Source organism: Manacus candei, unplaced genomic scaffold (genome assembly GCF_025592945.1).
Source record: "Manacus candei isolate 608988 ecotype Guabito, Panama unplaced genomic scaffold, ASM2559294v1 h1tg000018l, whole genome shotgun sequence".
In the NCBI taxonomy this organism is placed as follows: domain Eukaryota; kingdom Metazoa; phylum Chordata; class Aves; order Passeriformes; family Pipridae; genus Manacus; species Manacus candei.
Genome location: NW_026138066.1, coordinates 21,398,009 through 21,414,487, shown reverse-complemented (window position 1 = coordinate 21,414,487; position 16,479 = coordinate 21,398,009). Strand labels below are relative to the sequence as shown.

General features: G+C 39.2%; 1 protein-coding gene across 4 annotated transcripts in view; it reads left to right on the top strand.

Annotated features, from left to right (window-relative positions):
- Positions 1-16,479, top strand: part of PIK3C2G (phosphatidylinositol-4-phosphate 3-kinase catalytic subunit type 2 gamma) — a 206,915-nt gene that overhangs the window by 138,782 nt on the left and 51,654 nt on the right. For all 4 annotated transcript variants that reach the window (XM_051784414.1, XM_051784415.1, XM_051784417.1 and 1 more), the window contains 2 exons: positions 8,406-8,562; positions 13,172-13,281. In XM_051784414.1, coding sequence (XP_051640374.1) covers positions 8,406-8,562; positions 13,172-13,281 — 267 coding nt within the window. The remainder of the gene's footprint in view (positions 1-8,405; positions 8,563-13,171; positions 13,282-16,479) is intronic.

Here is a 16,479-nt window from a genome sequence, read left to right as displayed (position 1 = left end):
TGGTTTTGGAAGAAGGTGTCTGGCTTATGGTTGTGCCTGCCATGCTTTCTTTGGCTTTTGTTTTCTTATTTTCAGTTCTGACCAGTTCCTTTGGAACGTTTCTTCTTGGTGAATTAAGCAGGAAGAGATTTATTTAAATCCTGTGCTAACTGAACTAATCCAAACTTCTGCAGTCTCATCCTCCCCACTACCAGCCACTTCCAGCACTGTCATCTGTATTTTTTCAGTCAGTGATGTGTGGTGTGAAATTTGGTGGCAAGATATGAAGTAGTCCAGCTCATGGCACTCTGTAAATTCACTGTCCATTCTGTTATTTAAATATCAAGTCATCCTGATTATAGGCAGCACTCACTGGCTGTTCTTTTCCCTGATCAAAATCGCAGAGAGTCTCTTGTCTCTTTGCCAAACTAATCCTGGGTCTTGGCATGGTTCTCCCAGAAAATCTGTTAAGCTGGTTTCCTTCTACAAAGTTAATTACTAGAGGCAGCCTAACTATTCCATTGGGAAATTCCAGTTATTAAGGAAGTTTCAAAAATATGGGAAAATTATGTTTCCCACACTTTCTTCCTAAGTCAGTGTTTTCTTACGCTGGAAAGTACCTAAGAAATTCTGAGCATATAGAAATGTAGAAGTGCCTCTTTTTATTTTAAAAGTAAAACATATCGGTTTTAGTGTTAATAACCTAAAATTAGTGTTACTGTCTCACTGGAAGTGTTTATTTGAAAAAAAAATTCTTATTTTTTCAGATATTTCTTTCTAAAACAGAAATGTTGGCACAAGGACATGGAAAAAATAAGTTGTACCTGCATTTTTTGGCTATATTTTATCTACATTTGTAGCTGCTTTGGCAGAGGAGGAGCCGTGTGCCTGAAAGTGCTAAATATGATTGCTATGTTACATTTTTAACACTTGGACATACTTGTGAAGTGCAGGACAGGTCTCCATCCGAGCAGGAAAGAATGAGCCCAGGGCTGCAGGTTGCAGTGGGTTCGTTCGTGCAGGTCCATCAGTGCCAGTCCCAGATCCCTGAGGTGGTTTCGATGGTTTTGAACAGCTTCTAGGCACAAGCTGTTGTCAGGGTGTTCTGTTGGTGTTGCCTGCTGCTCGGAGTGCAGTCTAATCTCCCCACACTTGGTTGCCTGTGGCTGTGTCCTTCTTAAGATTCGTGCCTTTCTGACTGCAGGTCGTGTGATTGTGCCCCTGGAGGTAGCTGGCAGGTTGAGGAGGTGTGAGGGTGGGCCACCTGGAGCAGGAAAACTGATTGACAATCAGTGAGTTTACCTCAGCTCTTTCCAGTAATCTAGTCAAAGAGGATTTTGCCAGTATTTCCACCTGAAACCTATCATTACTGTCTTGGTTTTATGAGTCTGGGTGATTGGTAGATTGGGAGGGACAAGAGGTTGAGAAATGGTTAATGAGGGCATGAATGTAGTTACTTTTTTCTTTAATTGCTCCAAGGCATCTGAAAACTGAATTTCTAGCTAGACAGAGTGGGAGTAGCAGAATTCATTTAAAGCTACCTTTTCTCAGGTTCAGCAAATTTATAGGCTATTTACCACTATGGGTCTAGTAATGTGGGGATTCAGACCAGCTTTACAAAGAGATGACTTTATAAACCATCTCCCTCAGAATAGGGCAGAGCTTTTATGTCATCTGCTTGACAATCAGGTCACCGAAAAATGAGTTTAAAGTAAGAGGCTAGAGTGTGGCCTCTTGTTAAGTCAACGTTTCCTCATCTATGTAGTCAAGAAGAAAACTGGCCTCTGACTTCAGTAATGGCTTAAAATTTTACTCAGCTCATAAGGAAGAGCAATATCTTGAGATACTTTGAAGCAATTTTGAAATAAGACTGAAGTGGAAGAAAGCAGATTTCAGTCAAATGACTCAGTTTCTGTCGTCATTACATAGGTGAGGGTTTGTTAGAGATGAAAGTAAAAAAAAGGAATTTCAACCTTGACAAATGAAAATGAGTGAATAGAGGTGATGAATCCATTGTTTACATGTCCTGCCTTTTATTTTAAGAGGAACTTTAGTTCTATTTGAGTCTACCAATGTGCCAAACATTCTTAATGCACAGGTGTGTGTGATGAGATGCCCACGATTATCTACATATCACCAAAGCTCATATGCTTGCCAATCATTTATATTGAATTACACAAGTGCTTCACTCAGATACATTCTGAGTTGTGCTGTTTAAAGTTAATTATTTGGTTTGGGTCTGTGAGGTTTGTGAATCAGGCCTTTGCATTTTTTCACCAATACCGTGAAGTCACAAAGCAGCTTTTAATCCACTCTGCAATAATAACACTTTCTAAGTTATTTGACCATCTGTTTCACTGGTCAAACATATTTGCAGTTAAAATGCAACTAAAATACACTTTCATAAACAGAAGCAGGAATTGTTTAGTTGATGCTGTAATGGGGTCTGGTTTTGGTGGTAAGCACCTCCCTATTTCATCTGACAGCATGAACTTCTTTGCAGATTTAAAAGCCACTGAGTCAGACAATGACAGGAGTGTGGATTGATTATAACCCCAGACTCCCTCCGAAATAGATTAAGTAAATGATCTGCAGTGGTCTCAATTCTGATCTTTCAAAGTGAGCTTTACTGATATGAAAGAGAACCAGGTCCCACAGAATGAGTTAACGCTTTTCATTTTCTTTTTTTTTTTTGTCTTTATGTTGGAGGGGCTGTTGTGAAGGTTTTCTGAAGATAAGATGATCTGGCCCTTCCCACTGAGAGGTGTAAAACTGTTTTGCCAGCACTGCAAAGAGAGAGCTATTGCTCCTGGGTAAACAAGCCCACCTTCCTCAGCCTCTCCTCACAGTCACGTACCACCACCATCACTTTTGCTGAATTACTCCAGTTTAGCAACATCTTACTTGTTCTGGCAGGGTATGACTGCCAAGCACTAAGTAGAAGATCTTTCAGTAATAAGTAGAACCTTTTTCTGTTTGGCATCTTTCAGTCTTTTCATTTGTAACCAGTATGATGGGATGGAGAATGTGTTCGTTCATTTTTTTAGTAGAAGTCTATTGTGAAAGGTTTTGACTGTGACAAAAGTTTGGATTAGCAGTGTTTTAGAAGGGGATCTGGGAGTTATATTATGGTCAAGTTGAGTACAAGTTGATAAAATACTGAATTGGAAAGGTTGAAATGTGAAGTAATCCTTTTGCTTCATGTAACACTGGGAAAACTTCACATTCAGCTGGAGTATTTTTAACATGTTACTTTTAGATAGATGTGGATAAGGAGTCCAGAAAAATTACAAGGAGTCTGAGAAAAGCAATTAAAATTATCAGACATCTGAAAAACAAGACTTGTGAGAAAAGGTTGAAACAATTCTCTACAGAAGATTGAGAAAGACAGTAACAGTCTGAAAATACATTAGAAGCTGCTGTAAAGGAGACAGTATCTTCATGTTTCCTTAGGAAAGAACAAGAATTAATAGGATGAAAGCATAGTAAGGGTTAGATTAGGCATTAAGGGAAAAAACACTGTGAAGGAACATACTAGAACAGAAATTTGATAGGGAGGTTTAAGAAGAATTCAGTCAATAAAAGTCTGTGAGAATAGGCTAAATAAGCATCTCAGAAGCATGTTTATAGTTGATCTTGTGCTGATAAGAAGAAAAAATTAGTATCTCTTGTGATCCAGGCATATTTCTTTATGAATCTTTATGTGTTTGCTGGAGATGAACTGTGTTGTGCAGTTGTTCCCTGTTTCATTCTTCAACGTATAAAAGGAACACAATTGCTTATGCTTTTTTCTATTTCTACAAATATATGTGATTACTATGATTAAATATTTTCATTTGACTTAGAGAAATAAGCACTCCTGTGCATTTATTTCATGCGAGTGCATTCTTCAATAAGCTTTTGGCTTTTGCTGCAAAGGATGTCAGCAGCCAAGCACTTCCTAAAATCTTTTCCTCTTTTATTGGATACATCTAAATTCCACATAGTCATGCTGAATGCTATCAGTCACTCTTGACTCAGCCAAAATGGTTTTAAAGCAGTCAGGGAATATCTGGGGGCGTGTGGTGCTGAGCAGCTGGTTTTAAATTGCACAGAGTTCTGTCTGGTTTCTCACGCACTGTCCAGATGACAGCTTGGCCTACAGCTGTTTTGATCTCATTGTATTAATGTGGGTGACTTGCACTTTTCCATAAGTACACCATTGGGAAGTTTAGATTGGATCAGAGTAAAGGTCTTTTGTTGTTGATTATCTTACCTGCTTTTAATATAAAGGGAAGTCAGTGTATCGTTCTCAAATGTTCTGTACTGTGAGACTCACAGTAGGAAAAACTAAAACAATTGTTGACCTTACAAGCTTTGTTAATCAGTTTACATCTAGTGCTTCATAACAAATCCTGATGATCTTACTGGTTTTCTAGGAATGCAGCATATTTCTAGCCTACAGTTAAGTCCCAGTAGATGTTCCCATCACCCCAGACCAAGTTTATTTTTGCATGATGATCTCTTCATTTGCTTGAGGTTTCCTTTCTTCCTTCCCTCCCATGACATATCATCCAAACATTTGTAATCTCCAGAGGAACTGTAAAACACATTCCCATGAAAATCTTAAATCTCTAAAAGCAGTACATGAGAGAAAAAAAAAAAAAAAGAATAAAACCACCATAAAACCAGCCTTGCTTCTCACTGAATGGCTTGAGTAAGCTCTTTTGTCACAGCCATAGTAAAGTATAAGTCTTTAAAGTCCAGGACTGCAATCAGACTCTGTCATAAACAGGAATATTGCCTTTTTGACTGATTTCTATTATAAAACCAAAGGGTTCATTAATCTCATCTGGGGCTTTAGTGGGGAGGTAAAAAGAGAAGGAAAGAAAAGGAAAGAAAAGAGTAGTTGAGTAAGGTGGGTTTAATGATTTTGGGAGGTTTATTGGCTTTACATCTTTGGTCTTTGGTCTGTCTCAAGCCTAGTTCTCTCAATGAGGCTTTTCTTCTCTAGAAATAATGGTATCCAACATTACAATTACACAGTAGAGGTCATTCAACAATGCTTCAATTCCATATTTCTTTGGCACACCATAAAGAAAAGAAAAAAGGCTTTTGGTCTACAGAGATATAGTAAAAGGCTTTTACTTGAAAATACTTCATCATACCAGTTTTGTTAAACTGATGCCAGTCATTTCTTTAGTTTGATGGAGGCAGCAATTTGTAATCCATACAGATTTTAGGCCAAGGGGCTCTTGTCCCATTGGCTGTTACACAGACATTGGTGATTGAACATCCTATGCATGTGAAGTATGACAGGCCTTAACTGTGATCTTGAGGATCTGTTTTAGGGTAAGAGATATCTGATGTTTATATCTTGTAGATAACTTCGTGTGAGCAAGCTCTGTAATAGATTTAGGTCCAAATGAATATTATTATTACCAGGGCTTTGGATGCATTGCTTATCTTCTGAATAAATGCCATCATGTGTTATGATCTTGGCTGTGTGCCACAAAGAAAGCTGTCAGTGAGAGATGTACTGGCTTGAATATGGAAATACAGGCTGTGCACCAGGGTGAGGTTCATTTGCACATGTGTGGGGGGCGTGGTACATTGACAACATGAGGGCATGTATTGCTTTTTTTCCTCATGCAAGCTAAAACAACCTCTGTTGTTTCCTGATGTAAATTTTCCCACGTGTGGTGGACAGTGACTGGACTTGGCTGTTTGTAATTTTGCTGGAGCAATTTTTAGGCTATCCCATGTTTTTTTATTTTCCAAAGGGGTTTAGGAAAGCAGTAAGGAATATTTTGCATCTATACACAGACATTAAGCCTGTCAACTGGTTTTCCAGAATCCTTTATGTACTCTTCAGTGATTAAGCATCTCCTCCCACTGAAACTTTGTTTTTTAATACTCTTGTGAGAAGTGACTGTAGTTTTCCTTCTAGTGGGTCTTGCCTCCTGTATTCTAAGTTGGTTTTATGTGTTGGGGTTTTTTTAAGCTTAGATTGCAAAGAGTTCCCTTTATGACCAACCAGTTTATTTAGACACACACAGGACTGAAGCTTCAGCACCTGACTAGTGCAGGGATTACCTCATGGGAGAGGGTCTGATATCACAAGGCCTTAAGCAAAACCAGGGAAATCAGATTTCTACATCATATTTTGAGGTTAACAAGGGAAAACAGGCCTACCACCTTAAAAGACAGTGATAAACGATACTGAGAAATTTAAGAACCTCATAAAACTGCTTTACATCGTTTTACAAGCCAAATTAATCTACAAATAAAATGTAAATACCAAAATATCAGTTGTGTGTTCAAATGGATCCTTTTGCAACAGCAGTAAGAGAATTGACTAATGTTGCAGTGATTACATTATGTGGAAGTTGGCCCACAGCCCAGCCCAACAATGTTAAACACCATATTTCTTCCAGTAAAGTAATTTCTGATTGCAGTATCTGTTTTCATCTCAAGTAGCTCAATGTGGGAGACTTGGCCTAGCTCTGAAAGGGCTGTGTTTTCATGGTGTGTGTCTCTTGATGCAGTTGGACATCAGAAATCAAATATGAATTTTGAAAAAAATGCATAGTATTTACAGCAGTAGTTTTGACTTTGGAACACTTTAGCCCAAGAACAAGTTTGAGTTTCAGACATTCTTGAGATGGTAAAATGCTTTCAAATTAGGATTTAGATTGGACTTCTGTCCATAGATAAGTCAAGACGTTAACATTGCTAAGTTTCTGGATCTGTCTCTTTCCTATGGGCTTCAGCAGATTGACTTCTGTGACTCTTACTGTATCAATTTATTTAATACCTGATGTCGATTTATTTAATACTTAATGTCTATTTTAAATACCACTGATAAACAAAAGATGAGCCAGAAGATGGATGAGTGAGTGAAAGAAGGTTCTGGGAAAATCTCGCTCTTGGAAATCAGTAATAGGCACAGGTTTGCAATTCTCTGAGAGCTACAGCACAAATCTACACAATAACTATGTAGCAGTCATGCTATAATAAAGCCCAGACACTATGAACTCCTGTCTTGCATCATTGTGGTGGTGCTTTTTTAAGCGACCTTAAAACACTCATTTCACAACAATCATACAGAAAAATGTGGAAGAAAACAATTACTGTTGTGGGCCTTCACCATGCCTAGTACTACCTAGCTGAAATTGAATAATATATTTAAAAAAAAAACCAGACAAAAACACCTTAATGGCCTGGACTGCTTTGAAGGTGAATGACAGCCATGGGAGGTCTGGATTTAGAGTTAGCTGCCATGTAAACCTGGAAAAATTTCCAGACATAAGGATGGGAAGGCCTCAAGCAATTCTTGTGACTAAAACCTCCAGCTGCAGCCTAGAATGTCATGACAACTTGTTTTTCTTTCTACAATAATAAAAGTCAAGCATCTTTACGGGAAAATTAGGAAAACTCTGAGGAAAACTAAAACTGCTATTTATGAATGCATCAGGAAGCAGAGTGTGTTCAGACTCGGCCTGTGTTTGAGGTTTTAGCAAGAAATAGACATCCTTAAATTTGCTTCTGCATTCAAACTGCACAAGAATATTTAGTTTATTTTTTGAATTAAGGGTTAACACACGTATATTGCCTTGGAATAGAGCCCTCTAATCTGTTTACATGCCTCTGTGTACACAGTTGTGGTGAGTAAATCACTGCAGTCGTTTTTTCTGTGTGAGGATGCACTTTATCAGGCCTTTCTGAAACTATGGAATGATAGGATTGTTAGCAGAAGCCTGGCTAATCTGTTTTCTTCTGCAATAGCATGCCATAGCCACAAACCATGCCAGTGATAAGAAAAAAGGCAAACCATGTTGTAGGATTCTGCATCTTATTTACTCTAGGGTGAATACAGAGTAAATGTACAGACAACCAAACAGTGTTTTTATATTCTGTTTTAACTTGACTCAGAAATATCTCTTCAGAATGGTGTATATTGAATGACAGCACCATACCTATTGGGGTTTTTTTTGTTGTTGAATTGTGGAGGTGTAGGGTTTTTTCTTAAATTCCCTTCTTGCCTAGTAGGGAGTTGATATTTATAACCCATCCTCTTTGAGAACAACTTTTAAATATTTCAATACCAGGAGAGAATTTGCTTCCAGATTCACTTTCAGGCTAGAGTCAAGAAATTAAAGCAATGAGAGTTTGAAAAGAAAGGCAAAGAAGAGCCAGAAGAGAACACCTGTTCAGTTGTTGGATTTCTCAGGAGGAAGCTCTTGCTCTAAAACCAGTCTCTGCCCCAATTAGTCAGTGACACCAGGCAGAGCAATAGAGATTTCCACAGCGAGGAAGGGAGAGAGGAAATAATGAGGAAGGTAATACTGGGAAAACAAATGTGAATAATGAGTTACAAATATTAACTGTCGTGCATGATTAGCTGTTTTCGGTGAAATTTCTCATGTAACTGTTCTCTTTTCAAGGGACAGAGCTCCCTTCATCTTCACATCCGAGATGGAGTATTTCATCACGGAGGGCGGAAAAAGCCCACAGCGTTTTCAAGAGTTCGTGGAGCTTTGCTGTCGAGCTTACAACATAGTCAGGAAACACAGCCAGCTACTCTTGAACCTGCTGGAGATGGTAAGAAGCTCGAGGATGAAACCAAAAATCAATTTCCTCTGGTGTTTTCTTCTCTTTTACCATTTCGCTGCTCCCTCCAGTAGCACTGTGATTTGAAGAGGTATCAGCTGCACTGCTGGAAATGTTAGTGCTGCACTTCCTGTGCAAACAAACTACCCAGTTTCAGTACTAATTTCTGAGAAAGGAAAGGCTAAGCTTCTTGGTGTTTTTTCCTTTTTTTAATGCGTTATTTTTTACAGAATAGCAGAAAACTGCAAACAAAGCTGGGTAGAAAAAGTTTCACATTCAGGAATTTCACTTAGCCCTTTTTCTAGGTCTTCAAAAATTCATTTACCATTCCTGTTTGTGGTTACAAGGCAAAGTAAGCTAAATATTTCACAGAGTGGGTGATTTGACAGTACACAGCAGCACTGCAGCTACAGTGATGCCATTAAGAATGGGTTTTTCACATTTTTAGAATCATAGAACCATTTCCATAGTCCCTTCTTAGGATGGCAGACACAGGAAAGAAGGAGCACCCATACTGACACAGGTTGAAAAATTCTTTTTATGGGATTTTAAGACCACTAGGGGTTTTTATCCTTAATTATTCTCACTGATTCATGTGCTGTGGCAGATTCCATAACTGCTTTGTGCCTCTATTTACTTGTGTGTGAAAGGTTAATGATTTGCCCCTACAGAGAACAATGAGAATATTAAATTAACTAATATTTGCTAAGATGCTTGGCTAAGATATTAATCCAAAACATATGTCCAGGGCCCCATGACAGAGGGGACTGGTCTGTGCATGAAAAAGTCTACATGACCTTATAAACAGAACTCCTGCTGAGATTGGGGTACAGCCAAAAAGTTGCTCTATAAACACAACTTTATTGTCTCCAACTTGTGCTGTGGGGGAGGGGGGGAGAAAGAGTAAGAACCTCTCATCTTGCCTCTCCCATCTTGTACTTCCCATGTAATGACACAGTGAGGGATTTCCCAGTATGGAGCAGGAAGGATTGGTCCAGATCTCTTAACCTTGCTGCTAAGTAGTCACAGAGGTGCAGCAAAACTGCATTCCCATCATAAAGCACAGTTTTACCCTAGAAGCCAAGCAGAGTGCAGTTGTAGGAGATGCTGTCCAAGTAAAAGAGCCTCTGGAAAACTCAGGAGGAAAACACCCTTGCTCTCTCATCCACAGCAGTAATCCCTGCATTTCTGAGCACTGCCGAAAACTGCATGCTGCAAATACAGCTACGTCTTCTGCCCACCTCCTTGTCCCCAGTGCAGTGCCTTTTTCTGCAGGTAGCAGAGATAATGATGTTAGATTACTCTGGGATAATAGAGAGAGCGTGTTAGGAAAATGTTCCCAGCAGGGGCTCTGAAATAACTAGCTATCCCTGCCTGGGTCTAGCTCAGGTTTGTCTGTATTCAATATGTGCTGCATCTTTTGTTTCTGCTGATCTTATAGCAGAGGTAATAGTGCTGAGCTGAAAGTCAGCATCCAGACATGTTTTGATATTTGTCAATGGGCTGCAGCTCAGTCAGTTGTGTTGCAATTCATAATTGAAAAATTAAACTGGCAGCGCACTCGCACCCCATCGATGAGCACTTCATGTCAGAAGGAATTAAACAAACAAGACAAGGTTGCAAATGCCTTGTTTTTGCCAGTAATGTTTGGAAGGGTGAGTCTGGTTCTGCACTCGAAATGGGGTGTTGGTCAGAAACTGTAAATATCATAATGTTTAATTTCCATGGACCATTTCTAGAAAAAATAAATAGACTGTGAAGTTCCACTTGGAATTCATTTCCATTCCCAGAAATTCAGATGTTATCATGAAGGGATAAGATTAACTAACCACTTGTATCAGTGACAATCTAAGATTTCTCTCAGTTTGGAAATATGCATCATTAATCTTTAGTTCTCATCCCACATTCTGGTTTTGGAGATGCTATTTATAAAACATATTTAAAAAACTTAACAATAAGGCTATTTCTATAAAGTAGAGTAGTAGAGTAAACAGAAGTAATAAACTGTGCTCTGGATCATCAGCAACAATTAGTGGTTGCTAGCAAATATAATTATGAACAAATGGAGGGGTTTTTTGGCCCAGTTTGGGAATTAATTCTATTTCTTGTTGGTTAGCAGCATGTTTCTGAAGCTGCACTGACATTTTGCTACTGGGAGTAAGAAATAATCCATGAAGTTTCCACCACTTTCAAAAGCAGAAATATCTGTGGGAGACCCAAGAGTCTGCTGGCAGAGTTCAGCAGCATAAATGCCTGTAGTTCATCAGCTTTGCCCTCATTAAAGATTTGATGTGAACTGTTATAAAGAGGGTGATTGCAGGACACAAACACCTTTTGACTAGTTTAAAGAAATGCAAACTCCATTACTGTTGTAAAGATTTTTCAGATAGAAAATTATTAAAACTGGCTTAGATGTGACACCAGAGAGCAAGTAATTGATCCACTGTGACAAGAAGCAGGTCAACTGAATCGTATGAAACAGGAGAGAGCACCTACATAGAGCAAACCTAAAACTCAAGAATCTGGTGTCCCCATACAAGTTGTTTCACCTTTCTAAACTCAAAAACACCATCTGAGAAATGAGGATTGGGAAACACACTCATTTTGGAGGTCCAGCCAATGAAAATGTGAGGACCATTCCTTTTCCATGGATGGTGGGCTGAGCATCACACACTAGTCCTGAATCCAGGCCCAAGGAGAGTGTAGGCAGCTCCATTCAATGAGTCAGAAGGCCTGGGATAAGCAAGGCTGGTAGGTCAAACCACATGTGTGGGCAAACAAAGGTAACAATGCAGGCAGTTGAACTTAGGCATCTAAGTGACATTTGAGTTTGCCCCATGAGACCTGTAGTTGATTTTCAAACAGTTGTTCCATCTCTTGTCTAATTACCCTCCAGAATCACCAGCCACAGTATTGAGAAGCCACCTCCATCAGCGGACTAGAAACACAAAAAATATGCTGTATGGAGAAAAAGGGATGAAGGAGTATAATAAGTCTCTAGGACCCCCTTGCAGCCAGCAAAGCACTGTGTAGGTACTGCCCAGCTAGAGGATTTATTTTTTTTCACTTAAACAAATGTCTTTCCACCTTTGACAGTGCAGAGAACCTAAAAAAAAAATCCTGATTTTCTGTTACGTTACAGATCGTTCAGATTATGTTTATATCTGGTATCATCCCCCTTTCTAATGAAGGGTAAAGAAGCTTAATTTTTTTTTGTTCCCTTTAAATCTGAAGGGAACAGGAGTTGTTATCTTTTATAAATTGGTTGAATGTATATCGATAAATAGCAGTGTGTGTCCTCCAGTGCTGAATATTGTTATTGCTCCTGCTGTCAACTCAAATTCACCTCATGGAGCTTTCTGCTTCTCTGTTCCTTGCTAGGTAAAACTCTGTGAAAACAGCAATCTAACTATCCAGTGGTAGTATGGATTGGGGCTGATACAAAACAAGATTTTCCTCACAATGCCAAAAAGAAAATATACAAAATATTGAAACTTGACTTAAAAATACTGAGAAGGTTTGAAGGAAGAAAGAAGATACATACCCCATCTCCTTTCCCTTTACACTATTCATCTCTCAATCAAACCTTAAAATAAAATCAGTGCTCCCTTTTTTCTTTGCTGTTACATGAAAAACTCAGTGAGTCTTTCTCTCTGAGCTAGGCATAAATATCAATGACGAATGCACAGCAGTGACTGCAAATTCAGATACATTTCCTTCTGAGCAGTGTGGAGGACTGATTCTTTTTTTCCATTAAACAAAAAAAACATCCCTCTCAACTTGCTGTGATTGTCGAGTAAAATCATTAGGTTTTGAAATGAGTAAAATATTTTGTTGTTGTTGACATTTTAAAATGCCTGGAGAGAGCTGAATGGGCAATTGTGCACATTCTATTGTCTACCCTGCTCATGTTGTTACTTTGCAAGGGGAATATTTGCATTGTGTTTTGAACCTCATTTAGCCAACTAACTAGAGGAGTTCTGTTCCTCAGCGATGGAGAACGATGCCGTCTCCAGAGGGCAGTTCTCACTGCCCACCTCAGGGCTCCTGCTATGAATCAATGTCTAAAGCAGCTTTTCTCCTCCACTGACTGTAAAGGGAGTGAATCCATGATCCCCTTGCAGGAGGAGTCCAGAGCAGTGATGGTGGAAGGAGGAGTTACAAATGAGAAGGTGATGTTGCACTAAATTGAATTAGGACAAAGACAACGCTGTGAGCATAACAGAAATGTGGTTACTATTGTTCAGGTGGCTGGATGTGGTCACCTCCCCTTTATCACTATTAGAAGGCTATGAAGGAGGCTGAGCAATTAACACCTTGAGGTTATGGTACCTGAAGAGAAAATAAATAACTGAAATGGATCATTGATTCTGACCCATGCCTCTCTCTGGTCCCTCAGTGTGAAGGTTTGCAGTGCAGTATATTCACTTTAGTATTCCAGGCATTGCTGTAGCATCAGGAACACTTTTCAGATGAGCAAAACTTTATGTTTTCCAAGAAGAACTTTTAGTGTAAAACCTTTCTTTTCTCACCCCCATTTCACTTAAAATTCTTTTCAGCAGAACAGTGGATTAATTATCTAATATTTCTTTACTTTAAGATGCTGCATGCAGGGTTGCCTGAGCTAAACAGCATCCAGGATCTGAAATACGTGTATGACAACCTCCGTCCTCAGGACTCAGATCTCCAGGCTACAAGCTACTTTACAAGGTAAAACCAAAATATAATCTAGAAACCTTATCTTCTTCAGACATGAAGCAGTTTTTCTGTTATGTTAAGAGGTTGTAATCAGGGAAATTACACAAAAGGATAATTGGTCTTCACATGTTTACTTTTAAAAGTTCCATTCCTTATGCATGCTATAACCAGTTTCCTCAAATTTCTGGAAGAAACAGTTGTTCATTTGTTTACACTTGTATCAAGTCACTTACTCAGTGCCTAGAGATTTCTTAGGCTTTCATGGTGAAACCATCCTGGTTTCTCTCTGCTTTTAAATGCAGCAGCTACATGCAAATGGATTTGAACTGCATAAAGAGGTTCAACTTGTTAATGGACTGTGTGAGAGTCTTCAATTTCTGCATTTTACTCCCTTTTCTCTTCTTCTTTTGTCCTTCTATGTTTCTTCAGGCAAGTTACTTTCTCTCTGCTAGCCACAGTTTCTCCATCTGCAAAACAATACTGGTTCTTCCTTTTAAACATTCAGCAGATCAATCACAGAAAAGCATTGTGTGTGAGTATAGATACATTTGGAGCTTGATTAGTGTTAGGATAAAGAAACCTTTCCCTTGTTTGTGATAATAACTGTGGACTATTGATGAGCTGCAGGTGATGTGCATAAAGTCTGTTTAAAGCCCTCAGTCCTGATCTCTCAGGTCAGACCTCTACATTCCATATAATTCCAGCTGTTGATGTGAGGATGCTGTGGATGGAAGCAGTGGAGACTGTTTGGATTTGGAAACTCTCTTTCCTGTTTTAGGCAAAGTATGAGAGAAAACCTCCCAGTCAGAGCCTGCCCTGAGCAGCACCATCATTCCCCAGGGACAGTCTATGAATTTACACTCCCTGGACACCCCATACAGGTGCAAAACAAGCCTCTGGTGCCTCTCCTGGTGCAAATGCAGGACAGATACCCAGTTCACAGCACTGGACTCTGAATGAAGGGCTCTTTTAAAATTCCAAGCCCCAAAGGACATTCCCATAAGGCAGCACAGTTCTCTGCAGGGTGCAGACTGCCTTCAGGCAGGAGCAATCCCCCTGCCCTTCAGTACAGCCAGAGGGAACAGTGCAAGGGATAAAAGAGATGAAAGCTTCGACTGGAACAGCTGGGCCAGTCTCATTACTGTTACAGGGACCCATATGAAAGTTTTGGGCAGTTTGAATTATGCTGTTTATATGTCTCCTTCCCACGTACTAGAATCTGCTAGAATCTGAGAAAACTGAGGCAGCAGGTTTAGAGAAGGCTGGAAGAGAGACCTAGAGACTTTAAGGATGACTTTCTTTGGAAAACAAGAGAGGAACTTCTCCAACAAAACTGTTGTTACATTACTTTGCACACAGCATAGCACTGAGTTCCTCCTCCTTTAACACTTGGTTTTTTATCCGCTTTCACTCTTGTCCCTTAGCAAGATTGTTATATTTTAAAATATAATTACAGCTTCACATTTACCATCAACTCCTACCTTATCCTTTCCTTTATAATTTTACATATTCCCAAATTACAGACTTACATTTCCACTTCAAATAGGAAATACGCACTGTCTAATTAAATTGTAAAAGTTTTGATTCTGTCAAATAGTTTGGGTGGTTGTGTCTGTCTCTCACGGGTGAAAAATCCAATTCATTTAGTTAGTGAAAGAGGGCTAGGATATACATAACAAACAGGAAAAATCTGAGTCTTCAGAGTGAAAATTGCATTAGTGTCATGCGAAGCTCAGAGCTGGTTCCCTTCTGGAGGCAGCAAGGATCAGTATTGCTCTTCAGTTGGGTAAGATATGGTTGGTGTTGGCATCACTGCAGCCTTGCTTCGCTGGGAGACTGAGGATGAAGGCTTGGTTCAGGGCAGTTGAACCTCCACACTCTTTCTTGGAGTTGGGCAAGGTAGTTGTGGGTAGTTTGAGGGTTATGGTAAAGAAGGTGAGGGACTTCAGAAAGAGAATTTATCTGCAGTCTTCCTCAGCCAAAGTATATGGAATAACAGCAGGCCTTTGCAAGGAGATGTGGCCCAACAGGAGTTTGGAAGTAAGAAGGGTTGATGTGCTTTGTTGCCTGGTAGAGGTTTGTATTTGGGATAGGAAATCCTGTTCAGCGCAGAGAAACTATTGGTAGGACTCAGAGACCAGCATGTCCTTCTTCCCATTAGATTAGGGATGGTGTTAAGGAAACGGAGGTTTTCAGAGTGGAAATTCCACTCAATTCCTGCACATCAACAAAATGGTTCAGACCTCCGCAGAGCTCTGGGCTCTGTTCTTATTTGAAACTGCATTTTCTGCTGTGTTCAGTGAACTCCAGAGCTATTGTTCCAATTTCCTTTGAAATGCTGAAGTGTAGATTTGTTGTTGTCCATAGAGATCATTACATGGTGTAGAAAAGTCAGGTATTGCTGGAGTGCATATTTTGTTCATTAATATTCTTAGGATATGTTTGTATTATAGATGCTCATTTGCAAGAAGAAAATCACTTTACATTAGCTCATGAATTTCCATGGATTCTATTTCTCTTGGAGCTTTTTTTTCTCCCGCTTTATTCTAATTTCTATTCAGTTGAACATCATTTGTGTTAAGTCAAAAAAATATATTAGCATTTTTACATGTTTAAACATGGACAGAACATCAGGCTTCATGTCTAGTAGTATTTGAACTTCTGGAAATTTTGTCCAGGCACTTTCCAAAATTAAGACTTTAGGATGGCCTGACGACTAGATCCATGCAGAACTTGCCCCCGTGAAAAAACATTTTCCAACCTGCTTCTAGGAATGTTAATATCTTGAGATTTTTGGGAGCTTTGTGTTACCTACATCATCTTTATTGCTGTCCCTCAGAAAAAGTCATTCTTATCTGCTTGTTATACAAAATATTGATGTTAAAAAAAAAATCCAGTTACATACTTCTCGTGGTCATTCTGTAGCTTATTCATCTATTTTTCAAGCTGTCCTTAGAAAGACAAGGAAATTAGAAGCTCTGATTATTAGCACAGCTTCTAGTAGCTTTTAAATCCCTTGCAGTTTGTAGCTCCTTTTTCTCTATAATTACTTTCAAAAACACTTCATTGTTTTTCAAATGTTCTTTTCTAGACGAGGAGTGTGGTCATTGGAATGTCAAACACTGCCAACAGAAAGTTATTGCTTGTTCTAAGTACAAGGTAGTTATTGTAATCTTTCAGATTCAGTCATATAATGTATCTACTGAAAAT